General features: G+C 45.8%; 1 protein-coding gene across 13 annotated transcripts in view; it reads left to right on the top strand.

Moving 5' to 3' along the window:
* The window catches only part of LOC110506951 (unconventional myosin-IXAa), a 196,555-nt gene that overhangs the window by 121,294 nt on the left and 48,665 nt on the right, over positions 1-26,596 (top strand). For 12 of the 13 annotated variants that reach the window (XM_036963813.1, XM_036963820.1, XM_036963816.1 and 9 more), the window contains 6 exons: positions 69-203; positions 10,837-10,958; positions 13,306-13,447; positions 15,084-15,279; positions 19,749-19,868; positions 22,215-22,290. In XM_036963813.1, the coding sequence (XP_036819708.1) occupies positions 69-203; positions 10,837-10,958; positions 13,306-13,447; positions 15,084-15,279; positions 19,749-19,868; positions 22,215-22,290 (791 nt within the window). The remainder of the gene's footprint in view (positions 1-68; positions 204-10,836; positions 10,959-13,305; positions 13,448-15,083; positions 15,280-19,748; positions 19,869-22,214; positions 22,291-26,596) is intronic. The other variant, XM_036963823.1, reaches the window with a different exon arrangement.

Here is a 26,596-nt window from a genome sequence, read left to right as displayed (position 1 = left end):
ATTGTTTTTTTGTTGTTGTCAAAAAGCATATTGTTAATTGAGATTTCACCCTCATGTATCCCTCACAGATCTTTTCCATCGGAGTGTTGGACATCTTTGGCTTTGAGGACTACGAAAACAACAGCTTTGAGCAGTTCTGCATCAACTTCGCCAACGAGAGGCTCCAACACTACTTCAATCAGCACATCTTTAAGCTTGAGCAGGTAAGGCATTTGGCATTCCTGCACCCTTTCAGTACTAAACTGTACGTATCCACAATGCACTTACATGGACGTTTACAATACAGTGGTTCTTTAAAGAGGAGACCAGCTCTTCCAGTGGGTTATGCAATAGGGTTTATTATGGGGCTGACCGCCACATGACTCACCTCTTCAACCCTCTGACTGCTGATTATGATGGATCTATCTTACTTCATCAACCCTCATTATGATGGATCTATCTTATATCCTCAACCCTCATTATGATGGATCTATCTTACATCCTCAACCCTCATTATGATGGATCTATCTTACTTCCTCAACCCTCATTATGATGGATCTATCTTACTTCCTCAACCCTCATTATGATGGATGGCTGTTACCTCCTCAACCCTCATTATGATGGATGGATGTTACCTCCTCAACCCTCATTATGATGGATGGCTGTTACCTCCTCAACCCTCATTATGATGGATGGATGTTACCTCCTCAACCTTCATTATGATGGATGGCTGTTACCTCCTCAACCCTCATTATGATGGAGGGATGGATGTTACCTCCTCAACCCTCATTATGATGGATGGATGTTACCACCTCAACCCTCATTATGATGGATGGCTGTTACCTCCTCAACCCTCATTATGATGGAGGTGTGTTGGTGTTAACTGACTGGATTGGAGAGAAAGGTTGTTTCGGTCATGATCAGCTTTGTAGGTAAACATCATGTTTAATCACGATTGTCCTTTAGTACTTTTTAGGCTGCATTCACACAGGCAGCCCAATTCTGATATTTTTTTCCACCTATTGGTCTTTTGACCAATGACATCAATCTTTTTGAAAGGTGATCTGCTTGGTCAAAAGACCAATTAGTGAAAAAATATCAGAATGTGTCTGCCTGTCTAAATGAAGCCTTAGTGAGTACAACTGAAACTGATTGGAGAGTTCCTTTTAACAGTACCATCTCGGTAATGACACATACTGTATTTGCTCAAGGAGGCCTCCTGTACAAAGGCACCCATCCATAAAGTCACTGCCGTCATTAACCTCCATGTTAAAAATTAGCCACGGCTTTTGAACGTGTACAGCACTCACTCAACTTCTAAGAGGGTTTGTTTGCTTCATGCTTTGGTGAGGTTGGGCCATTGCATCATGCTACTAATAAGTCAGATTTAATGGGATTTCCTATGTTAAAATGTACTGTTCCTCAGCAGAACAAATGGCTTATGAAATGAATGGTCTTACAAGAGCACTGAAGTGAATGAAGTGTTGGAGGTATAGTTCTGAAGACAATACTCTGGTATAGTTCTGAAGACAATACTCTGGTATAGTTCTGAAGACAATACTCTGGTATAGTTCTGAAGACAATACTCTGGTATAGTTCTGAAGACAATACTCTGGTATAGTTCTGAAGTGTTGGAGCTCAATCAAGACAATACTCTGGTATAGTTCTGAAGTGTTGGAGCTCAATCAAGACAATACTCTGGTATAGTTCTGAAGTGTTGGAGCTCAATCAAGACAATACTCTGGTATAGTTCTGAAGTGTTGGAGCTCAATCAAGACAATACTCTGGTATAGTGTTGGAGCTCAATCAAGACAATACTCTGGTATACAGTACTAGTCAAAAGTTTGGACACACCTACTCATTCAAGGGTTTTTCTTTATTTTTTACTATTTTCTACATTGTAGAATAATACTAAAGACATCAAAACTATGAAATAACACATATGGAATCATGTAGTAACCCAAAAATGTGTTAAACAAATCTAAATATATTTTATATTTGAGATTCTTCAAAGTAGCCACCCTTCGCTTTGATGACAGCTTTGCACACTCTTGGCATTGTGGTCTTGACTATTATTCTACAATGTAGAAAATAGTAAAGATAAAGAAAAACCCTGGAATGAGTAGGAGTGTCCAAACTTTAGACTGTTACTGAAGTGAACAAGACAATACTCTGGTATAGTTCTGAACCCAATACTCATAAGAATGTACTAAAGGAACCACGTGCTGCTTGTCATAAGCAGGCAGACATTTTTCTGGTGGTTGTAAATGTCCTTATCCCCTACCTGGTGGTTGTAAATGTCCTTATCCCCTACCTGGTGGTTGTAAATGTCCTTATCCCCTACCGTTTCTGGTGGTTGTAAATGTCCTTATCCCCTACCGTTTCTGGTGGTTGTAAATGTCCTTATCCCCTACCTGGTGGTTGTAAATGTCCTTATACCCTACCGTTTCTGGTGGTTGTAAATGTCCTTATACCCTACCGTTTCTGGTGGTTGTAAATGTCCTTATCCCCTACCTGGTGGTTGTAAATGTCCTTATACCCTACCGTTTCTGGTGGTTGTAAATGTCCTTATACCCTACCTGGTGGTTGTAAATGTCCTTATCCCCTACCGTTTCTGGTGGTTGTAAATGTCCTTATCCCCTACCGTTTCTGGTGGTTGTAAATGTCCTTATCCACTACCGTTTCTGGTGGTTGTAAATGTCCTTATACCCTACCGTTTCTGGTGGTTGTAAATGTCCTTATCCCCTACCTGGTGGTTGTAAATGTCCTTATCCCCTACCTGGTGGTTGTAAATGTCCTTATCCCCTACCTGGTGGTTGTAAATGTCCTTATACCCTACCTGGTGGTTGTAAATGTCCTTATACCCTACCTGGTGGTTGTAAATGTCCTTATCCCCTACCGTTTCTGGTGGTTGTAAATGTCCTTATCCACTACCGTTTCTGGTGGTTGTAAATGTCCTTATCCCCTACCGTTTCTGGTGGTTGTAAATGTCCTTATCCCCTACCGTTTCTGGTGGTTGTAAATGTCCTTATACCCTACCGTTTCTGGTGGTTGTAAATGTCCTTATACCCTACCGTTTCTGGTGGTTGTAAATGTCCTTATACCCTACCGTTTCTGGTGGTTGTAAATGTCCTTATCCCCTACCTGGTGGTTGTAAATGTCCTTATACCCTACCGTTTCTGGTGGTTGTAAATGTCCTTATACCCTACCTGGTGGTTGTAAATGTCCTTATCCCCTACCTGGTGGTTGTAAATGTCCTTATACCCTACCTGGTGGTTGTAAATGTCCTTATCCCCTACCTGGTGGTTGTAAATGTCCTTATACCCTACCTGGTGGTTGTAAATGTCCTTATACCCTACCTGGTGGTTGTAAATGTCCTTATCCCCTACCGTTTCTGGTGGTTGTAAATGTCCTTATCCCCTACCGTTTCTGGTGGTTGTAAATGTCCTTATCCCCTACCGTTTCTGGTGGTTGTAAATGTCCTTATCCCCTACCGTTTCTGGTGGTTGTAAATGTCCTTATCCCCTACCGTTTCTGGTGGTTGTAAATGTCCTTATCCACTACCTGGTGGTTGTAAATGTCCTTATCCACTACCTGGTGGTTGTAAATGTCCTTATCCACTACCTGGTGGTTGTAAATGTCCTTATCCCCTACCGTTTCTGGTGGTTGTAAATGTCCTTATCCCCTACCGTTTCTGGTGGTTGTAAATGTCCTTATCCCCTACCGTTTCTGGTGGTTGTAAATGTCCTTATCCACTACCGTTTCTGGTGGTTGTAAATGTCCTTATACCCTACCGTTTCTGGTGGTTGTAAATGTCCTTATCCCCTACCTGGTGGTTGTAAATGTCCTTATCCCCTACCTGGTGGTTGTAAATGTCCTTATCCCCTACCTGGTGGTTGTAAATGTCCTTATACCCTACCTGGTGGTTGTAAATGTCCTTATACCCTACCTGGTGGTTGTAAATGTCCTTATCCCCTACCGTTTCTGGTGGTTGTAAATGTCCTTATCCACTACCGTTTCTGGTGGTTGTAAATGTCCTTATCCCCTACCGTTTCTGGTGGTTGTAAATGTCCTTATCCCCTACCGTTTCTGGTGGTTGTAAATGTCCTTATACCCTACCGTTTCTGGTGGTTGTAAATGTCCTTATCCCCTACCTGGTGGTTGTAAATGTCCTTATCCACTACCGTTTCTGGTGGTTGTAAATGTCCTTATCCCCTACCTGGTGGTTGTAAATGTCCTTATCCACTACCGTTTCTGGTGGTTGTAAATGTCCTTATCCCCTACCGTTTCTGGTGGTTGTAAATGTCCTTATCCCCTACCTGGTGGTTGTAAATGTCCTTATCCCCTACCTGGTGGTTGTAAATGTCCTTATCCCCTACCGTTTCTGGTGGTTGTAAATGTCCTTATACCCTACCGTTTCTGGTGGTTGTAAATGTCATTATCCACTACCGTTTCTGGTGGTTGTAAATGTCCTTATCCCCTACCTGGTGGTTGTAAATGTCCTTATCCCCTACCTGGTGGTTGTAAATGTCCTTATCCACTACCGTTTCTGGTGGTTGTAAATGTCATTATCCACTACCGTTTCTGGTGGTTGTAAATGTCCTTATCCCCTACCTGGTGGTTGTAAATGTCCTTATCCCCTACCTGGTGGTTGTAAATGTCCTTATCCCCTACCGTTTCTGGTGGTTGTAAATGTCCTTATACCCTACCGTTTCTGGTGGTTGTAAATGTCCTTATCCACTACCTGGTGGTTGTAAATGTCCTTATCCACTACCTGGTGGTTGTAAATGTCCTTATCCCCTACCTGGTGGTTGTAAATGTCCTTATCCACTACCGTTTCTGGTGGTTGTAAATGTCCTTATCCCCTACCTGGTGGTTGTAAATGTCCTTATACCCTACCGTTTCTGGTGGTTGTAAATGTCCTTATCCACTACCGTTTCTGGTGGTTGTAAATGTCCTTATCCCCTACCTGGTGGTTGTAAATGTCCTTATACCCTACCGTTTCTGGTGGTTGTAAATGTCCTTATACCCTACCGTTTATGGTGGTTGTAAATGTCCTTATCCCCTACCTGGTGGTTGTAAATGTCCTTATCCCCTACCGTTTCTGGTGGTTGTAAATGTCCTTATCCCCTACCTGGTGGTTGTAAATGTCCTTATCCCCTACCGTTTCTGGTGGTTGTAAATGTCCTTATACCCTACCGTTTCTGGTGGTTGTAAATGTCCTTATCCCCTACCTGGTGGTTGTAAATGTCCTTATCCACTACCTGGTGGTTGTAAATGTCCTTATCCCCTACCGTTTCTGGTGGTTGTAAATGTCCTTATCCCCTACCGTTTCTGGTGGTTGTAAATGTCCTTATCCCCTACCGTTTCTGGTGGTTGTAAATGTCCTTATCCCCTACCTGGTGGTTGTAAATGTCCTTATACCCTACCGTTTCTGGTGGTTGTAAATGTCCTTATACCCTACCTGGTGGTTGTAAATGTCCTTATCCCCTACCGTTTCTGGTGGTTGTAAATGTCCTTATCCCCTACCGTTTCTGGTGGTTGTAAATGTCCTTATCCACTACCGTTTCTGGTGGTCATGTGCTTATCTGATACCTTTTAGAAAATACATATTTTGATCTTATAAATGCAAATTCTTAAAAAAAAATTGAGACATCCCAGGCATGCACATTCTCGTAGAGGCTTTGCTATAAGAGGTGTGTGTGTGTGTGTGTGTGTGTGTGTGTGTGTGTGTGTGCGGCCTGAATTCCTCCAGAGAGCGGGTGGAGTGCGTCATTCAGCAGGCTGCAGCTTCTCACTCCCCAGTGACTGTCATATCAGCTAATAACTCCACACTCTAAGTGTTGGCAAACCATCAGACGTCTAAACCACTGCTGGCAACATAGAGCAGGACTGTCATTAGAGCTGTGTTTATGGTCCATTCACACTCAATGAACAGCATGGTGGCCTACTGTACTGTACACAGCCAGCTAGTATGGTGGTCTACTGTACTGTACACAGCCAGCTAGCAGGGTCAACAGTCTTCATACTGCTATTAGCTAACCACTATCGTGTTGATCATCTTGTCTCGTGTTGTTACGCTGTGCTGAAGTTGGCATGTTCATACTGTTAAACACAGCATGGGCCTTGATGGTTTTACTGACTGAACTGGGGCTGCTTGAAGTCATAGTCCATAAAGCACCAACGTGCCCTCAAAGTCCATGATAATGATTGTGACTAGAAAATGTCTCCATATTGTATGATCCTGTAAGTCCCACTAAAAGGCGCTCTGTGCAGACAGGCATGTTCAGACCTTGTTAGAATGAGAACACACCAGCCCATCATCAACGTGTGACCGTGTTGACGTCCAAGAATCGGGCTGTGAATGTGACCTGCTTGAGTAGCACACGGATCATCGATTCTAGTGCTTTACCTTTTCCAAGCACTCACCGTAGTTGTCCAGGCACGTTTTGCCCAGTGCTTTACTTGACAGGAAGGTCCCATTTGGAGACGTCCAAGTCCTCTGGTTAACAGAAAATAAGGACTGGGTTATGTACCATGGTTTGGAGGCAGGGTCAGCCACGGTGTAGAACCGTCCTAGCATTGTTCAAGGGCTCGATGTCAGCAGATGGCAGGTTATTTGTGCTCATAGGAAATTGAATAAAGCAGGGGATTTATTTGCATATCTGGATTGTATTGTTGTGATAGCGTGACTGACCTGCACATCTAGTTGTAGGAAACCGAAGAGATGAGAGGCTGCATTGTGAAGGCCTAGTGGTGGCCCTAATAGATGACCGATCAACATGGAGACAATATCAAGGTGGCATCAAGGAGATTTTTTCCCCCCATAAGTATTCTGTCTAAAGAGATATATTCTGCTAGCCTGTATTTGCATTTGCCAAGTCCTTTGAATATTGTTGGACTGAGCCGTTTCCTTTGTGTTGGGTAACTCTGACAGTGTGCGAGGGGAGGTGCTAGTTGCCCCTCAATGAAAGGAAGTGTGTGTGTGTGTGTGTGTGCGTGCGTGCCCCCCCCCCCCCCCCCGTCGCGTTGGAACAAGCGACGGGGGGGACAAAGTGTACAGACGTCAGGTTGGCTCATCTCCAGCTACATCTGGCAGGCATGACATCACCATCATAAATCACTACACACTGGAGGGATTCTTGGAATCGTAAGGCACATCACACACTTGTGTATACACACACACACACACATGCTCTCACACACACACACACACACACATGCTCTTCTCACACACACGCTCTTCTCACACACACACACACTCACACATGCTCACACACACACACACACACACGCACACGCACACAAGCGCTCATTATGCAGTTAATGGTATGTGGTTTGGTATGTGTTTTTACCATTTTATAGAGATCTTGTAAATGTCATTTTCTGTTTTTTCCATGTGCTACCAGGGTCCATTCAGGTTGTTGGATAGATCTAGGCTCACTGAAGGAGACGTGATGGAGTCAAGAGAGGGAAGCAGAATAGAGATGGAGGTTAACAGACAAACATAGCAGATGCTGTATGCACTATGACATTCAGTTACACATCAGCCTGAGCCTACCATATGGGAAATATACACAACAACATTTTATAGGACCTTGTTCAGTGTTTGTGGTGTAAACACAATGCATATATATGGTCCCTTTTTAGGCACAGATCTAGGATCAGCTCCCCTTTCCCAAATTCTAACCATGAACACTGTCAGCTTGTACAATGTTCATGGCTGGCTAATATGAACATTTCTGCTAAGCATTGAAGGACTGGGCCGTTGGTTCATTCCATTCTTCTGCAGACTGGGATCATAAACCACCGTATTAGGTTATTGTTTCTGTGCCCATGCTGCCACCAATGAGGTTGGTTCTGGTATTTCCCCGTCGTTATTTGCGAGGGCAGAGGGATAACAGATTGACTGGTTTGTTCAGCTGACTGTGTGTGTTTTGGCTAATAGAGAGGAGGGGAAAGGAGGCTCAATTGATTTGATGAAACTCTCACTGGGATTATAGCCCTTTATCGCTCCGTTCTTTTCCCCAGCGAGTCAAGGAAACAACGTGCAGTAGGGGAGAAACACTGCAAAATACTAAGAATGCTTTTCATATTATTAAACCACAAAGTGGTCCAGGCTGGCACAGCACAGCACGGTGGTCCAGGCTGGCACAGCACGGTGGTCCAGGCAGGCTCAGCACAGGGAAGGGTTGTGCTGTGTTCTAGCCTAACAGGAAAAAAAACACTACTACTGGAACACTGTTGTTTTGTTTGTTCAGGCCCAGTATCGACACTACTACTGGAACACTGTTGTTTTGTTTGTTCAGGCCCAGTATCGACACTACTACTGGAACACTGTTGTTTTGTTTGTTCAGGCCCAGTATCGACACAACTACTGGAACACTGTTGTATTGTCTGTTCAGGCCCAGTATCGACACTACTACTGGAACACTGTTGTTTTGTTTGTTCAGGCCCAGTATCGACACTACTACTGGAACACTGTTGTTTTGTTTGTTCAGGCCCAGTATCGACACTACTACTGGAACACTGTTGTTTTGTTTGTTCAGGCCCAGTATCGAAACCACTACTGGAACACTGTTGTTTTGTTTGTTCAGGCCCAGTATCGACACTACTACTGGAACACTGTTGTTTTGTTTGTTCAGGCCCAGTATCGACACTACTACTGGAACACTGTTGTTTTGTTTGTTCAGGCCCAGTATCGAAACCACTACTGGAACACTGTTGTTTTGTTTGTTCAGGCCCAGTATCGACACTACTACTGGAACACTGTTGTTTTGTTTGTTCAGGCCCAGTATCGAAACTACTACTGGAACACTGTTGTTTCGTCTGTTCAGGCCCAGTATCGACACAACTACTGGAACACTGTTGTTTTGTTTGTTCAGGCCCAGTATCGACACCACTACTGGAACACTGTTGTTTTGTTTGTTCAGGCCCAGTATCGACACTACTACTGGAACACTGTTGTTTTGTTTGTTCAGGCCCAGTATCGACACTACTACTGGAACACTGTTGTTTTGTTTGTTCAGGCCCAGTATCGAAACTACTACTGGAACTCTGTTGTTTTGTTTGTTCAGGCCCAGTATCGACACAACTACTGGAACACTGTTGTTTTGTTTGTTCAGGCCCAGTATCGACACTACTACTGGAACACTGTTGTTTTGTTTGTTCAGGCCCAGTATCGACACTACTACTGGAACACTGTTGTTTTGTTTGTTCAGGCCCAGTATCGACACTACTACTGGAACACTGTTGTTTTGTTTGTTCAGGCCCAGTATCGACACTACTACTGGAACACTGTTGTTTTGTTTGTTCAGGCCCAGTATCGACACTACTACTGGAACACTGTTGTTTTGTTTGTTCAGGCCCAGTATCGACACTACTACTGGAACACTGTTGTTTTGTTTGTTCAGGCCCAGTATCGAAACCACTACTGGAACACTGTTGTTTTGTTTGTTCAGGCCCAGTATCGACACTACTACTGGAACACTGTTGTTTTGTTTGTTCAGGCCCAGTATCGACACTACTACTGGAACACTGTTGTTTTGTTTGTTCAGGCCAAGATTCAGTGGAGGCTTCTGAGGGGAGGACGGCTCATAATAATGGCTGGAATGGCGTCAAACAAATGTAAACCATGTTTTTGATGTATTTGATTGCATTCCACCTATTCGACTCCAGCCATTACCAAGAGCTCGTCCTCCCCAATTAAGGTGCGACCAACCTCCAGTGCCAAGAGTGAAGAAACACAGTTAGAGTACAGGCCACAATCTTGTTTTACCTGTCCTTGGGATGAAATGTGATTGATGTTTGTCAGGGCTATCCCCTACTCCACTATCATATGCATAGTGTTCTGCCTCTGCAGTTATGGCAGACAACCCAAACCTCTGTAGAACTTAGACAGCATAGAAGAGGGATGTCCCATACAATGTTATGGGGCTCAGTGGTATTTAGTACGAGTTGATAAGATTCTTACTAGACTTACTAGGACCAAACCTTGAGTGTTGAACCATAGCATTGTGAGATCACATCTTCATGTTTCTATTTGTTCATCCCGGAAACCCTAGACCCAGTCTAATTCCCACACCGCCCCAACAGATGACGCGTTCTCTGTTGCACTCCACACTGCCCTTTCCCACTTGGACAAAAGGAACACGTGAGAACGCTGTTCATTGACTACAGCTCAGTGTTCAATTAATCCATCAAATGGCCACCTGGACTATTTGTTTTGACCCCCCCTTGTTTATTATCTATGCATAGTCATTTTACCCCTACCTACATGTTCAAATGACCTCGACTAACATGTACCCCCGCACATTGACTCGGTACCCCGCGACATTGACTCGGTACCCCCGCACATTGACTCGGTACCCCCGCACATTGACTCGGTACCCCCGCACATTGACTCGGTACCCCCGCACATTGACTCGGTACCCCCGCACATTGACTCGGTACCCCCGCACATTGATTCGGTACCCCCGCACATTGACTCGGTACCCCCGCACATTGACTCGGTACCCCCGCACATTGACTCGGTACCCCCGCACATTGACTCGGTACCCCCACACATTGATTCGGTACCCCCACACATTGATTCGGTACCCCCACACATTGACTCGGTACCCCCACACATTGACTCGGTACCCCCACACATTGACTCGGTACCCCCACACATTGACTCGGTACCCCCACACATTGACTCGGTACCCCCTGTATATAGCCTTATTATTTTCATTTTACTTGATTAAACAAACATGTTTTCTTAACTGCATTGTTGGTTAAGGGCTTTTAAGTACGCATTTCACGGTAACCTGTTGTATTCCGCGCATGTGACAAATAACATTTGATTTGATTGTATAGGAGGAGTACAGGGCGGAGGGCATCAGCTGGCACAACATTGACTACATCGACAACACAGGCTGCATCAACCTCATCAGTAAGAAGCCCACTGCGCTGCTCCACCTGCTGGATGAGGAGTCAAAGTGAGTCCATTAGACCTCTCTCTCTCTCGCTCTCGCTCAGACCTGGGTCAAAATACGACCAGTGATTCCACTCCGTAAGACTGACTAGGTGATGTTATAGTGGAGAACAATGATACTCTGTAATGGGAGATATTCAGGTTGCATCATAATGCAGACTCTATGAAGTCTTAAAATATACATAACCTGATATCCTAACAGTCCTCGTCTGATGACAGACCATTTTAATAAGCATATATGAACTCATTCATAAGCATGGCTGAAATTTGACATTTTTGTTTCAGTACAACATCCTGGTAATTCCCTCTCCATGTGCTGTAACTAAATAGTCTGCTTCTTCCTGATCTGGACACTGACACACTGAATTCCTCCCACTTGAAATAGCTGGAAATCGAGTCCCTGGCGCTCTGTGTTTTTCATAGCTCAAGTTCCCCTTAGCCTCCCCCTGTCCCACTCTTCCTGTCCTCTTTCTGTAAGCTGTTGGTTTACTGTGAACACTTCTGGCAGGGGACTGCTGTGCAGCGTCTCTAAAGGCATGAGAGAAAGCAGGAATTTATCGTCGTCCTCTGGCCAACCACATTCTCCCTATGGGGAGAGTTTGACTCTTAGGTGTAAATCTAGGATCAGCTCACCCTCCATTAATCCTTGCCTTAGCCATTATCGGGGGAAATATAAAACTGACTTTACGTCAGTGTTCATGGGTGACTACATTCTATGGATGTTGGAACCACCCGTAAGTCTTTGTGCTCCTGTATAATCAGAATCATTATTCAATAGGGACCAGAAGAGGGGAGCGGAATGAATAGGTGTCTGTCCGTCTGTCGGTGTTCCTGCTTGTGTCTCTGTGTTCCTGCTTGTGTTCCTGCTTGTGTCTCTGTGTTTCTGCTTGTGTCTCTGTGTTTCTGCTTGTGTCTCTGTGTTCCTGCTTGTGTTCCTGCGTGTGTCTCTGTGTTCCTGCGTGTGTCTCTGTGTTTCTGCGTGTGTCTCTGTGTTCCTGCGTGTGTCTCTGTGTTCCTGCGTGTGTCTCTGTGTTCCTGCTTGTGTCTCTGTGTTCCAGCGTGTGTCTCTGTGTTCCTGCGTGTGTCTCTGTGTTTCTGCGTGTGTCTCTGTGTTTCTGCGTGTGTCTCTGTGTTTCTGCGTGTGTCTCTGTGTTTCTGCGTGTGTCTCTGTGTTTCTGCGTGTGTCTCTGTGTTTCTGCGTGTGTCTCTGTGTTTCTGCGTGTGTCTCTGTGTTTCTGCGTGTGTCTCTGTGTTTCTGCGTGTGTCTCTGTGTTTCTGCGTGTGTCTCTGTGTTCCTGCGTGTGTCTCTGTGTTTCTGCGTGTGTCTCTGTGTTTCTGCGTGTGTCTCTGTGTTTCTGCGTGTGTCTCTGTGTTCCTGCGTGTGTCTCTGTGTTCCTGCGTGTGTCTCTGTGTTCCTGTGTGTGTCTCTGTGTTCCTGCGTGTGTCTCTGTGTTCCTGCGTGTGTCTCTGTGTTCCTGCGTGTGTCTCTGTGTTTCTGCGTGTGTCTGTGTTCCTGCTTGTGTTCCTGCGTGTGTCTCTGTGTTTCTGCGTGTGTCTGTGTTCCTGCTTGTGTTCCTGCGTGTGTCTCTGTGTTCCTGCGTGTGTCTCTGTGTTCCTGCGTGTGTCTCTGTGTTTCTGCGTGTGTCTGTGTTCCTGCTTGTGTTCCTGCGTGTGTCTCTGTGTTCCTGCGTGTGTCTCTGTGTTCCTGCGTGTGTCTCTGTGTTTCTGCGTGTGTCTGTGTTCCTGCTTGTGTTCCTGCGTGTGTCTCTGTGTTTCTGCGTGTGTCTCTGTGTTCCTGCGTGTGTCTCTGTGTTCCTGCGTGTGTCTCTGTGTTCCTGCTTGTGTCTCTGTGTTCCAGCGTGTGTCTCTGTGTTCCAGCGTGTGTCTCTGTGTTCCAGCGTGTGTCTCTGTGTTTCTGCGTGTGTCTCTGTGTTTCTGCGTGTGTCTCTGTGTTTCTGCGTGTGTCTCTGTGTTTCTGCGTGTGTCTCTGTGTTTCTGCGTGTGTCTCTGTGTTTCTGCGTGTGTCTCTGTGTTCCAGCGTGTGTCTCTGCTCATGTTCCTGCGTGTGTCTCTGTGTTCCTGCTTGTGTCTCTGTGTTCCTGCTTGTGTCTCTGTGTTCCTGCGTGTGTCTCTGTGTTCCTGCGTGTGTCTCTGTGTTTCTGCGTGTGTCTCTGTGTTTCTGCGTGTGTCTCTGTGTTCCTGCTTGTGTCTCTGTTCCTGCGTGTGTCTCTGTGTTCCTGCGTGTGTTTCTGTGTTCCAGCGTGTGTCTCTGCTCATGTTCCTGCGTGTGTCTGTATTATGATCCCCCCTGAGACATGATGACACCAACCCCCCTGCCGTCCTTGTCCCAGCTTCCCCCAGGCCTCTAACCAGACTCTGCTGGACAAGTTCAAGCGGCAGCATGAGGGCAACGGCTACATTGAGTTTCCCGCCGTCATGGAGCCCGCCTTCATCATCCGCCACTACGCCGGCAAGGTCAAATACGGGGTCAAGGTCAGTGTCTGACTGTCTGGGTCAACAAGAGCTTCATGTGTGTCATAGCGTCCTAGCTTAAATCATTCCATGGAGTGGAATGGAAATGTATGTAGGACAAACTACTGTTTACTCTGGCAGGTAGACTCCTGGAAAGGACCATGTGAAAAGAGAACATCAGAGCCAGCATGGTTCAGGTTAGCACGTCAGTGTTAAGGATATGGGGGTCACCTCAGTGTGTGTGGGGGGGGGGGTTCAGGTTAGCACGGCAGTGTTAAGGATATAGGGGTCACCTCAGTGTGTGGGGGGGGTTCAGGTTAGCACGGCAGTGTTAAGGATATAGGGGTCACCTCAGTGTGTGGGGGGGGGGGGGGGGGGGGGGGTTCAGGTTAGCACGGCAGTGTTAAGGATATAGGGGTCACCTCAGTGTGGGGGGGGGGTGTGAAGACTTACACCTGTACAGGATGATTTGTTAATCACTCTCTTGGCCCAGTTCCCTGCTGCAGAGTCCTATAACCCAGACCTCAGACTTGGCAACCAGGAATATGTCACACATTGTGCAGGTCTGGGCAGTCGTGTTTCGCTCAACTGGTTTCTGTGTCGTCTCCTGCGAACTACAAACGCTTCATTCTCTCTTGCACTCATTCAACCTGTTCATTTCCATGGGATTTACTATTGTTGTGTTTGGATGGAACAGAGTCCAAGTAACATTTCAGGGCTTGGTTGGAACCACATTGGCAATATATGAGGCATCAATCAATAGAATTACCCTGCGGAGAGGAGCATTAAGAAAGGTTTTAATTAGTGGTGTTGCAATCCAGTTCAAACCTCAGGAGTTCTGCCATACAAGAAGCTGCCTACCTGTTCCAATGAAAGTCTCACTAGAGAGGAAATTAAAAGCTGAAAGATGTATTGAAGCTGAGCTTATGTGTACGTTAAACTGAGGGTGAACCGAGTGCAATGCTTAGCTCTTCTCTCGCTCTTTCTCTCACACGCACCCATACTCTCTCCCTTTCTCTGTCTCTCTCTCTTACACGTACACTCTCTCCCTTTCTCTGTCTCTCACTCTCACTCTCACACGCATCCATACTCTCTCCCTTTCTCTGTCTCTCACTCTCACACGCATCCATACTCTCTCCCTTTCTCTGTCTCTCACTCTCACACGCATCCATGCTCTCTCCCTTTCTCTGTCTCTCTCTCTCTCCTCTCTCTCTCATCCATGCTCTCTCCCTTTCTCTGTCTCTCTCTCTCTCCTCTCTCTCTCACCCATACTCTCTCCCTTTCTCTGTCTCTCTCTCTCCTCTCTCTCTCACACACACACACTCTCTCCCTTTCTCTGTCTCTCTCTCTTCTCTCACCCATACTCTCTCCCTTTCTCTCTCTCTCACCCATACTCTCTCCCTTTCTCTGTCTCTCTCTCTCCTCTCTCACCCATACTCTCTCCCTTTCTCTGTCTCTCTCTCTCCTCTCTCACCCATACTCTCTCCCTTTCTCTGTCTCTCTCTCTCCTCTCTCACCCATACTCTCTCCCTTTCTCTGTCTCTCTCTCTCTTACACGTACTCTCTCCCTTGTTCTCTTTCTCTCGCTCTCACTCTCACGCACACTCTCTTTTTTTTTATCTCTGTCTCTCTATCACACTCACGTATCCCCACACAGGACTTCCGGGAGAAGAATACGGACCATATGCGTCCGGACATCGTGGCCCTACTGAAGAGCAGCAAAAACGCCTTCATCTGTGGCCTGATGGGCATCGACCCCCCAGCCACCTTCCGCTGGGCTGTCCTCAGAGCCTTCTTCAGAGCCATGGTGGCCTTCAGGGAGTCTGGGAAGAGACACGTACACAGGAAGACTGGTGAGTGTGCTGCACACTGGGTCCTTTTCCCCCTTTAGGCTCCTGGGTCCTTTTCCCCCTTTAGGTTCCTGGGTCCTTTTCCCCCTTTAGGTTCCTGGGTCCTTTTCCCCCTTTAGGCTCCTGGGTCCTTTTCCCCCTTTAGGCTCCTGGGTCCTTTTCCCCCTTTAGGCTCCTGGGTCCTTTTTTCCCCCTTTAGGCTCCTGGGTCCTTTTTTCCCCCTTTAGGCTCCTGGGTCCTTTTTTCCCCGTTAGGCTCCTGGGTCCTTTTTTTCCCCCTTTAGGCTCCTGGGTCCTTTTCCCCCTTTAGGCTCCTGGGTCCTTTTCCCCCTTTAGGCTCCTGGGTCCTTTTTTCCCCGTTAGGCTCCTGGGTCCTTTTCCCCCTTTAGGCTCCTGGGTCCTTTTCCCCCTTTAGGCTCCTGGGTCCTTTTCCCCCTTTAGGCTCCTGGGTCCTTTTTTCCCCCTTTAGGCTCCTGGGTCCTTTTTTCCCCGTTAGGCTCCTGGGTCCTTTTTTTCCCCCTTTAGGCTCCTGGGTCCTTTTCCCCCTTTAGGCTCCTGGGTCCTTTTCCCCCTTTAGGCTCCTGGGTCCTTTTTTCCCCGTTAGGCTCCTGGGTCCTTTTCCCCCTTTAGGTTCCTGGGTCCTTTTTTTCCCCCTTTAGGCTCCTGGGTCCTTTTCCCCCTTTAGGCTCCTGGGTCCTTTTTTCCCCGTTAGGCTCCTGGGTCCTTTTCCCCCTTTAGGTTCCTGGGTCCTTTTTTTCCCCCTTTAGGCTCCTGGGTCCTTTTCCCCCTTTAGGCTCCTTTTTAAAGGGAAATGTATATCTATTTTTTACTTCATATTCATCCTCTCCAGCACTACCCAAACATCAACATATGTGAATATTGCACGTTTCCCCTCCTCTCAAGGACATTTTTTTTGAGGGAGAAATGATGCACATCATTGCTGTGCATCATCGGATTTTAACCAGTTGGTTTGTTATTTTTAATCAAGCCTTAGTAGACCATTAGTAAGCAATTAGAAGGAAATGCTTACTCATAATTGGTTAAAATGATGCACACCAATGATGTCATTGGAGAAAAAAATATATTGCAAAACATTTTTACTACAAAAAACATAGAAACGCATCATTTTCACACGTGGTGCTGTAGATGATGAAGTTGAAACATTATGAAATGTCCCTTTAATTCAAGTACACCAGTCATAAGGCATACAGAAGTTATGTAGCTGTAAGGCGTGTGTCTGTGCGTGTGGACCCCAGTGCAGCCAGGGCACATGCTGTGTCCCATACCCCCCTCTGTTTGTATCCTGTAGTGTGTGTGCCTAGTGCTGGTAGTACTGTCCTGCATTCAGTAGCTAGCTCTGCTAGCTTCCACTCTATATGCCTGCCTTCTGTCCCTCAACCCTTTAGTCTACAGTGGTGCCTTCTGTCCCTCAACCCTTTAGTCTACAGTGGTGCCTTCTGTCCCTCAACTCTTTAGTCTACAGTGGTGCCTTCTGTCCCTCAACCCTTTAGTCTACAGTGGTGCCTTCTGTTCCTCAACTCTTTACTCTACAGTGGTGCCTTCTGTCCCTCAACCCTTTAGTCTACAGTGGTGCCTTCTGTCCCTCAACCCTTTAGTCTACAGTGGTGCCTTCTGTCCCTCAACCCTTTAGTCTACAGTGGTGCCTTCTGTTCCTCAACTCTTTACTCTACAGTGGTGCCTTCTGTCCCTCAACCCTTTAGTCTACAGTGGTGCCTTCTGTTCCTCAACTCTTTAGTCTACAGTGGTGCCTTCTGTCCCTCAACCCTTTAGTCTACAGTGGTGCCTTCTGTTCCTCAACTCTTTAGTCTACAGTGGTGCCTTCTGTCCCTCAACCCTTTAGTCTACAGTGGTGCCTTCTGTCCCTCAACTCTTTAGTCTACAGTGGTGCCTTCTGTCCCTCAACCCTTTAGTCTACAGTGGTGCCTTCTGTCTCTCAACCCTGTAGTCTACAGTGGTGCCTTCTGTTCCTCAACTCTTTAGTCTACAGTGGTGCCTTCTGTCCCTCAACCCTGTAGTCTACAGTGGTGCCTTCTGTCCCTCAACCCTTTAGTCTACAGTGGTGCCTTCTGTTCCTCAACTCTTTAGTCTACAGTGGTGCCTTCTGTTCCTCAAACCTTTACTCTACAGTGGTGCTTTCTGTCCCTCAACCCTGTAGTCTACAGTGGTGCCTTCTGTCCTTCAACCCTTTAGTCTACAGTGGTGCCTTCTGTCCCTCAACCCTTTAGTCTACAGTGGTGCCTTCTGTCCCTCAAATCTTTAGTCTACAGTGGTGCCTTCTGTCCCTCAAATCTTTAGTCTACAGTGGTGCCTTCTGTTCCTCAACTCTTTAGTCTACAGTGGTGCCTTCTGTTCCTCAACTCTTTAGTCTACAGTGGTGCCTTCTGTCCCTCAACCCTTTAGTCTACAGTGGTGCCTTCTGTTCCTCAACTCTTTAGTCTACAGTGGTGCCTTCTGTTCCTCAACTCTTTAGTCTACAGTGGTGCCTTCTGTTCCTCAACTCTTTAGTCTACAGTGGTGCCTTCTGTTCCTCAACTCTTTAGTCTACAGTGGTGCCTTCTGTCCCTCAACCCTTTAGTCTACAGTGGTGCCTTCTGTTCCTCAACTATTTAGTCTACAGTGGTGCCTTCTGTTCCTCAAACCTTTACTCTACAGTGGTGCCTTCTGTCCCTCAACCCTGTAGTCTACAGTGGTGCCTTCTGTCCTTCAACCCTTTAGTCTACAGTGGTGCCTTCTGTCCCTCAACCCTTTAGTCTACAGTGGTGCCTTCTGTTCCTCAACTCTTTAGTCTACAGTGGTGCCTTCTGTTCCTCAACTCTTTAGTCTACAGTGGTGCCTTCTGTTCCTCAACTCTTTAGTCTACAGTGGTGCCTTCTGTTCCTCAACTCTTTAGTCTACAGTGGTGCCTTCTGTCCCTCAACCCTTTAGTCTACAGTGGTGCCTTCTGTTCCTCAACTCTTTAGTCTACAGTGGTGCCTTCTGTTCCTCAAACCTTTACTCTACAGTGGTGCCTTCTGTCCCTCAACCCTGTAGTCTACAGTGGTGCCTTCTGTCCTTCAACCCTTTAGTCTACAGTGGTGCCTTCTGTCCCTCAACCCTTTAGTCTACAGTGGTGCCTTCTGTCCCTCAACCCTTTAGTCTACAGTGGTGCCTTCTGTCCCTCAAATCTTTAGTCTACAGTGGTGCCTTCTGTCCCTCAAATCTTTAGTCTACAGTGGTGCCTTCTGTCCCTCAAATCTTTAGTCTACAGTGGTGCCTTCTGTTCCTCAACTCTTTAGTCTACAGTGGTGCCTTCTGTTCCTCAACTCTTTAGTCTACAGTGGTGCCTTCTGTCCCTCAACCCTTTAGTCTACAGTGGTGCCTTCTGTTCCTCAACTCTTTAGTCTACAGTGGTGCCTTCTGTTCCTCAAACCTTTACTCTACAGTGGTGCCTTCTGTCCCTCAACCCTGTAGTCTACAGTGGTGCCTTCTGTCCTTCAACCCTTTAGTCTACAGTGGTGCCTTCTGTCCCTCAACCCTTTAGTCTACAGTGGTGCCTTCTGTCCCTCAAATCTTTAGTCTACAGTGGTGCCTTCTGTTCCTCAACTCTTTAGTCTACAGTGGTGCCTTCTGTCCCTCAACCCTGTAGTCTACAGTGGTGCCTTCTGTCCCTCAACCCTTTAGTCTACAGTGGTGCCTTCTGTCCCTCAACCCTGTAGTCTACAGTGGTGCCTTCTGTCCCTCAACCCTTTAGTCTACAGTGGTGCCTTCTGTCCCTCAACCCTTTAGTCTACAGTGGTGCCTTCTGTCCCTCAAACCTGTAGTCTACAGTGGTGCCTTCTGTCCCTCAACCCTTTAGTCTACAGTGCTGCTACTTCTTGTCTGCCTGCACTGAACATAGACACATTGACATTGTGATTCAGCCATATGAACTGCATACTCCTAGATAACCAAATAGCCTTTTTGATTCCTAAACACACTTTGACATAGTGTAACTTCTAGCTTCCATGCTGACAAAGCAGTAAAGACATTGATTAATTTCCTTATGAGCGTCAATACCAACTGCAGGGGCCCCATACCAATTGACGGAATTGTGTGTCAGAAAAATGACTCAATGTTCAAATTCTTGATTACTCATTCAGAAATGCGCTCACTCCAAATGTAAATGTAACACTGTCAAAGGGGACATCACTGGTGACATCATGATCTCCTAAAGCTGACAGCGTGTGAAGGAGGGGAAATATCCTGCAGGTTAACTCTGTCACCGTTAGTCAAACTCACCCGCCTAGAACCACAACGGATCCCACCTCTGACCCCAACTGCAGTTTGAATGTAGTGTATATCCTCTCTCCTGAACGTCTGGCAGGTATCTCTCTTGTAGTCTGCTGCTCTTCATTCTTCCTGCTGTCTAATCTGTCTTTTCTCTCTTTCTTTTTTTGTTTGTTTTTTTTCTTCTCTTTTGTTTTGCTTCCCAAGGGCATGATGCCGCTGCTCCCTGTGCAGTTTTGTGCAGTGTGGATAGTTTTAGCTTTCTGCATCACCCTGTGCATCAGAGAAGTTTAGAGATCCTGCAGAGGTGCAAAGAGGAGAAGTACAGTAAGACTGCATTTCCCACAATACCCCTCTCTCCTCACATTCATGCAACTGTGAGGGGTAACCGTAGGGGTGAGGTAGACCAACAGCATCAGACCAGAGACATTTTAGTAAATAAACATTGTGATGGAGTTGAATTATAGCATTCTTTAGATATCATTTTTGTGAGGGGGAACTAATTTAAAACCCCAAGATCTCTTGTTTACTCTTCATTAAAATCATTAGTTTAGTTCCACAGCATTTGTCATCCACCTGTACTGTCTAGATATTTAGTAGGTGAACCAAGAAGGCATAATGTTTCTATTCATCCTTCCATTAAATGAGATGCTTGTTGGTCTCCTCTCCCCCTCCCCCAATCTCTGCATGCACCTATATGTGTCTTAACAGCCAGTCTTGCATGTGATCTAGTATGTGCCTATGCTAGTCCCCCCCCACACCTTCTCACTAACTCTGTGTTTGTGGGGTGACCCAGCACTGAATGGTCCTGTTAGCATGGTGACAGGCACTCTAACTCCCTGTTTAATCCAAGCTGTGGTCTGGGGTAAGACACAGTAACACCACTAGTCTCCACCACCACAGACACATGCAGTGTTGTCGCCATGTTGCCCTGGTGGCCCTGGCCTGTTACCCTGCCCTGGTACCTGCTCAGGGGCGTAGATCAAGTGTCAACTCACTGGTCCACCATGTCACTAGTCTGCACCCCCCCACAACACACAGACACACCTCTAAATGAAATATAGAGAACATCTAGCCTATCAGAGGGCATGGTTGTGCTATTGCCATATTGTTTGTTTATGCTTATCCTGTTACCATATTTCAATCATCTCAGATCTACTTGAAGTGCCCACAGGTAGGGTCTAGGGGCCGATCTGGACGGGTAGGGTCTAGGGGCCGATCTGGACGGGTAGGGTCTAGGGGCCGATCTGGACGGGTAGGGTCTAGGGGCCGATCTGGACGGGTAGGGTCTAGGGGCCGATCTGGACGGGAAGGGTCTAGGGGCCGATCTGGACGGGTAGGGTGTCCATGTAAGGGATGGGGGTTGGGTTGGAGGGGTTTCCGTCCCTCCATCTCACCCTCATGTAAATCTAACTAACCTATTCACACACAAACCAATAATATCACTCTTCAATTGTTCTAGAAAAAATAACACATTCTTCAGGGTTTTTCAATAATATCCCTCTTCAAGTGTTCTAAAAAAAATACACAAGGTTGTTCAACATCAAGTCCACACCAAGCACAGTTTTTAAGAGCTTGTAGCCAACTGTTTTTTCTTCTCTTTTTACCCTTCAACAGCGCCGGATATAGCAGAACATACTGATGATACTGAAAACCAAATAGCATAAAGCCTTGAACCAGTCGGAAATGAGTCGCTAGAATGTAGTTTACTTCAAATCACTTCCTCAGTGATGGGATGCTTTCTAGATGCTCTGTTTTCTCTCACTGTGTGTGATTGGCAGAGGTTTCACAACTTGAAGATGGAATGTTGGTGTATGGATTACATCATCTCCTCTGCCAACTGTCATAAGCCAATCAGATTGAGGGAAACCGCACAGCTGCCAAAAACACAGCCGTCACAGTTATTGAAAAATGCATTCCTGACAAAACCGGTTTGTTTTCTCCCATTGGAGGCCAACAATATCTCACTTAAATAGGTGCCTCTGAATTGAGTGTATGTATATTTTGTCTTCAGAGCTACAATGGTTCATTTAAACATGATCCAGAAGCACCCATTGTTCTTTTAAATGCAACAATTCAGCTCAATTATATTTGGCATGTTTGGATATTTGACCACAAAGTCATAGATTCTCCCCTCATGTATATCGTCATGCAATTCTTCATAGAATACCATCTTCTGAGAAAATAGATGTTTCTTGGAATATCAGGATGAATCATGGGTTTATATAAACATTTGGTTTTTGGGGAGTTAGAATCGTGGTTCTTAGTGTTGGACCTTCCCAATTACTAAAGGCATGTTTCCAATAACTGTCTTTAAGTGTTTGTCCATACAGTGAACTAAAACCTTTGTTAATCATTAGTCCAAACTAAACTGAGTAACGCTTCCTAAGTGGATCTTCCAGACTTCCATAATTCTCACAACCACGCTAACAGCCAAACTCACTGTTAACCTCCATTATTTTTAGCACTATATAACCCGATTTAAATCAGACATTTGGATACATGTAACTGTCATTATGACATCATTACAACCAGAAACAGCCCAGTTCTGTCCACTGAGTTAGAACTGGTATTGTCCTGGGGTCTAACATTGGTCTGGGTTTGGCCTGGTCCATCTTTGTGTGTCCTCTCACCTTGTTGTGTTCTCCTCCTTCCCTGTCTCTCCCGGCTCAGGTGTGGTCAGAAAGAGTCTACGAACACCGCTATCGGACCTGCAGGGCAGCAACACGCTCAACGAGAAATCTCCACGGTAAGACCACCTGTGTACTGTACGGTGTATGCTGAGATATGTTGAAGCCTAGCGGTTAACAGCATTGGACCAATAACCAAAAGGTTGCTGGTTTGAATCCTTGAGCCGACTAGGTGAAAAATCTGTCAATGTGCCCTTCTCCTGTAAGTCGCTCTGGATAACGGTGTTTGCTAAATGACTAAAATGTTGATGATTCTGTACTAAGGAGCTGAACACACCAGAGTTTCCAGGGCAGTGACGCTCCCCAGTACAGAAGAGGGTTGTTTAATAATGACGCTCCCCAGTACAGAAGAGGAGGGTTGTTTAATAATGATGCACCCCAGTACAGAAGAGGAGGGTTGTTTAATAATGACGCTCCCCAGTACAGAAGAGGAGGGTTGTTTAATAATGACGCTCCCCAGTACAGAAGAGGAGGGTTGTTTAATAATGACGCTCCCCAGTACAGAAGAGGGTTGTTTAATAATGACGCTCCCCAGTACAGAAGACGAGGGTTGTTTAATAATGACGCACCCCAGTACAGAAGAGGGTTGTTTAATAATGACGCTCCCCAGTACAGAAGAGAAGGGTTGTTTAATAATGATGCACCCCAGTACAGAAGAGGAGGGTTGTTTAAAATGACGCTCCCCAGTACAGAAGAGGGTTGTTTAATAATGACGCTCCCCAGTACAGAAGAGGAGGGTTGTTTAATAATGACACTCCCCAGTACAGAAGAGGAGGGTTGTTTAATAATGACGCTCCCCAGTACAGAAGAGGAGGGTTGTTTAATAATGACGCTCCCCAGTACAGAAGAAGAGGGTTGTTTAATAATGACGCTCCCCAGTACAGAAGAGGAGGGTTATTTAATAATGACGCTACCCAGTACAGAAGAGGAGGGTTGTTTAATAATGACGCTCCCCAGTACAGAAGAAGAGGGTTGTTTAATAATGACGCTCCCCAGTACAGAAGAGGAGGGTTATTTAATAATGACGCTACCCAGTACAGAAGAGGAGGGTTGTTTAATAATGATGCTCCCCAGTACAGAAGAGGAGGGTTGTTCGGCAATGGGTTGGAGAAAAATCTAACAAAGCTTTAAAATAATGATTGTGCACTGACTCACATAACGCCTTCCGCTGCACCCTAGAGCCCTGTACCCCCTAATTACCCCCATAACATGACATTACTGCCTGCTAGATCCCCATACCCCCTAATTAACCCCCGTAACATGACATTACTGCCCCCTAGAGCCTCATACCCCCTAATTAACCCCATAACATTACATTACTGCCCCCTAGAGCCTCATACCCCCTAATTAACCCCATAACATTACATTACTGCCCCCTAGAGCCTCATACCCCCTAATTAACCCCATAGCATGACATTACTGCCCCCTAGTGCCACATACCTCCTAATTAACCCCATGGCATGACATTACTGCCCCCTAGATCCCCATACCCCCTAATTAACCCCAAAGCATGACATTACTGCCCCCTAGATCACCATACCCCCCAATTAACCCCATAGCATAACATTACTGCCCCCTAATTCCCCATACCCCCTAATTAACCCCATAGCATGACATTACTGCCCCCTAGATCCTCATAACCCCTAATTAACCCCATAGCATGACATTACTGCCCCCTAGATCCTCATACCCCCTAATTAACCCCATAGCATGACATTACTGCCCCAGTATACAGCAAGTGGCAAAAGACCACCCTTAGAACAGTGCTTTTGTTGCAAGAGGGCAAGTTACACAAGTCCTGCTAATATGATTTGGAGGAGGAGACACACAGACACACACACCTGCACACACACACACACTCAGGGTTACTAAGTTAGTGGTAAAGCCCACATGCAGCTGTTTCCTGCATGATGTCAGGTCAGAGTTATGTGTTTCAGGAGATGGATAAATACTGGCTCTCGGTAGGGGTCTTCTCAGATGGACGCTACAGTACAGTACTGTCTGTGGTCCAGAGGGGTACTCTGAAAACAAACATATTCTGTAGCCGTTCCTCCTTGTGGCATACACAGCATTAGAGGAACATTGTTTAAAAACCTCTACAGGATCGTTGGGTCCCCCACGGGACGGTTGTGCTTACGTTGGCTAGTGCGATTAGCATGAGGTTGTTAGTAACAAGAACATTTCCCAGGACATAGGCATATCTGATATTGGTAGAAAGCTTCAATTCTTGTTAATCTAACTGCACTGTCTAATTTACAGTAGCGATTACAGTAAAATAATACCAATCTATTGTTTGAGGAGAGTGCACAGTTATGAACTTGAAAATGTATTAATAAACTGATACAAACGTTTGAACAGAAATGCAATGGTTCATTGGATCAGTCTAAAACGTTGCGCATACACTGCTGCCATCTAGTGGCCAAAATGTAAATTGCGCCATGGCTGGAATAATACATTATGGCTTTTCTCTTGCATTTCAAAGATGATTGTACAAAAAATATTTTTTAAACGCATGTTTTTTTCTTTGTATTATCTTTTACCAGATCTAATGTGTGTTATTCTCCTATATTCATATCACATTTCCACAAAATTCAAATTGTTTCCGTTCAAATGGTATCAAGAATATGCATCTCCTTGCTTCAGGTCCTGAGCTACAGGCAGTTAGATTTGGGTGTGTCATTTTAGGTGAGAATTGGATAAAGGAGCAGATCCTTATTAAAGGGACAAGTATCCATATTTCAGAACTGGCAACTGAAACATTTCTTACTCATTTTCATATTTCTAGGGTTAGTCTCAAGTGTGGTCAGGGTGGAAACCTAATTTATTTCCACCAGGGCATTTTGTTTATATTGCTTTAGTGCTATAATTGTAATTCCCTAGTCAACGGAGGTATCGGTCTCTAGTTTAAATCATCAAAACTTATTGGGAGGCCTGTTTAAATTGGAAATATATCTCACCACTGGGTTTCAGGATTTACTCTGTTCTTTATATGAATTTTGGACCTGATTACTTCCTGTAGCTTGGCTAAAGTCGGTATTTTGGATCTGTTTAGAGAAATCTAAACAGGTCCTGCTAAGTCCAAACCAAGAGAGACAGCCATTTATGCTCAGTCTTATTTTCAATCTGTCTCCACTGTCCCAAACTATTCTTGGCTGTGAATGCACGAAACAGAGCAAAATATGCCGTGTTTTCCCCCATCAGTTTATGGGGGAAAACAAATGTGACAAAAACCATGGGATCCTAGACTGTGTCGTAAAAGCCAAATACTTTGAGACCTCAGTGTTGTTTTACTCTGACTTAGCAAATAAATACTTTGGTGTTCATAGTTTTTTTATGCAAATAAAACCCTAAGACAATGAGTAATCTTTTTAATTTGGGTGACCACATCAAACGGTACAATCCGGAAACAAATGGCTTGCTTTGTTTCCCCCCATATTTAATGTAGAAGTGGTTTGTGTAACAAACAGTCTTCCATCTTTAGAGATAGTATACATTCCAACATTTGACTCCCAACAACACTACTGTACTATAAGTCTTCACCTGTTGGCCTTGGACTTATCACCCATGAAGCCACCCCACGGACACGTGTCTAATCTCTGACCCCGTCCTGCTTGTAGGAAAGACGAAGCCCCCACATTAGTAACATTTATATATGTACTCCCGCATGGATACCGTGTTTAACGTGTCGTTGTGTGTGACCACAGACCCAGTAGGAGGTGGTGTATAAATCATTATGGGTCAGTGTGAAGTGTGGAGTGTGAAAACAAACATCCCTCCCTGGCTGCTGGGATGGCCTTCTCCCCAGTCCTGATGGCTTACCGGGTGGAATCCATGATAGATGACCTTCTCCCCAGTCCTGATGGCTTACCGGGTGGAATCCATGATGGATATCCTTCTCCCCAGTCCTGATGGCTTACCGGGTAGAATCCATGATAGAGGACCTTCTCCCCAGTCCTGATGGCTTACCGGGTGGAATCCATGATAGATGACCTTCTTCTCCCCAGTCCTGATGGTTTACCGGGTGGAATCCATGATGGATCTCCTCCTCTCCAGCCCTGATGGCTTACCGGGTGGAATCCATGATGGATCTCCTTCTCCTCCCCAGTCCTGACGCAGTATACTACCAGTGGTTACTCAGGAGTGTCTTTCTCTCTCTCTCTCCTGACTCCTCCCCTCAGGGCTTAAGGGGTTTGGTGTTAGGGGTTGACCGTTAACCGACCCGAGCCGCTGTGTTGATAGAAAAACCTGCTGTTTGTTCAGGCGCTTCGCTAGGATGACCAGGGTTTACCTTGAGGCCTGAGGCTTTACACTGCTGAACCTAGGGCTAGGATAGCATATGCCATTTGTAGTTATGCTTAATATGTC

The sequence above is a fragment of the Oncorhynchus mykiss genome, chromosome 26 (genome assembly GCF_013265735.2).
Source record: "Oncorhynchus mykiss isolate Arlee chromosome 26, USDA_OmykA_1.1, whole genome shotgun sequence".
NCBI lineage: Eukaryota > Metazoa > Chordata > Actinopteri > Salmoniformes > Salmonidae > Oncorhynchus > Oncorhynchus mykiss.
Note: the sequence above shows the minus strand (reverse complement) of the source record. Positions and strands in the feature narration are given on the sequence as shown.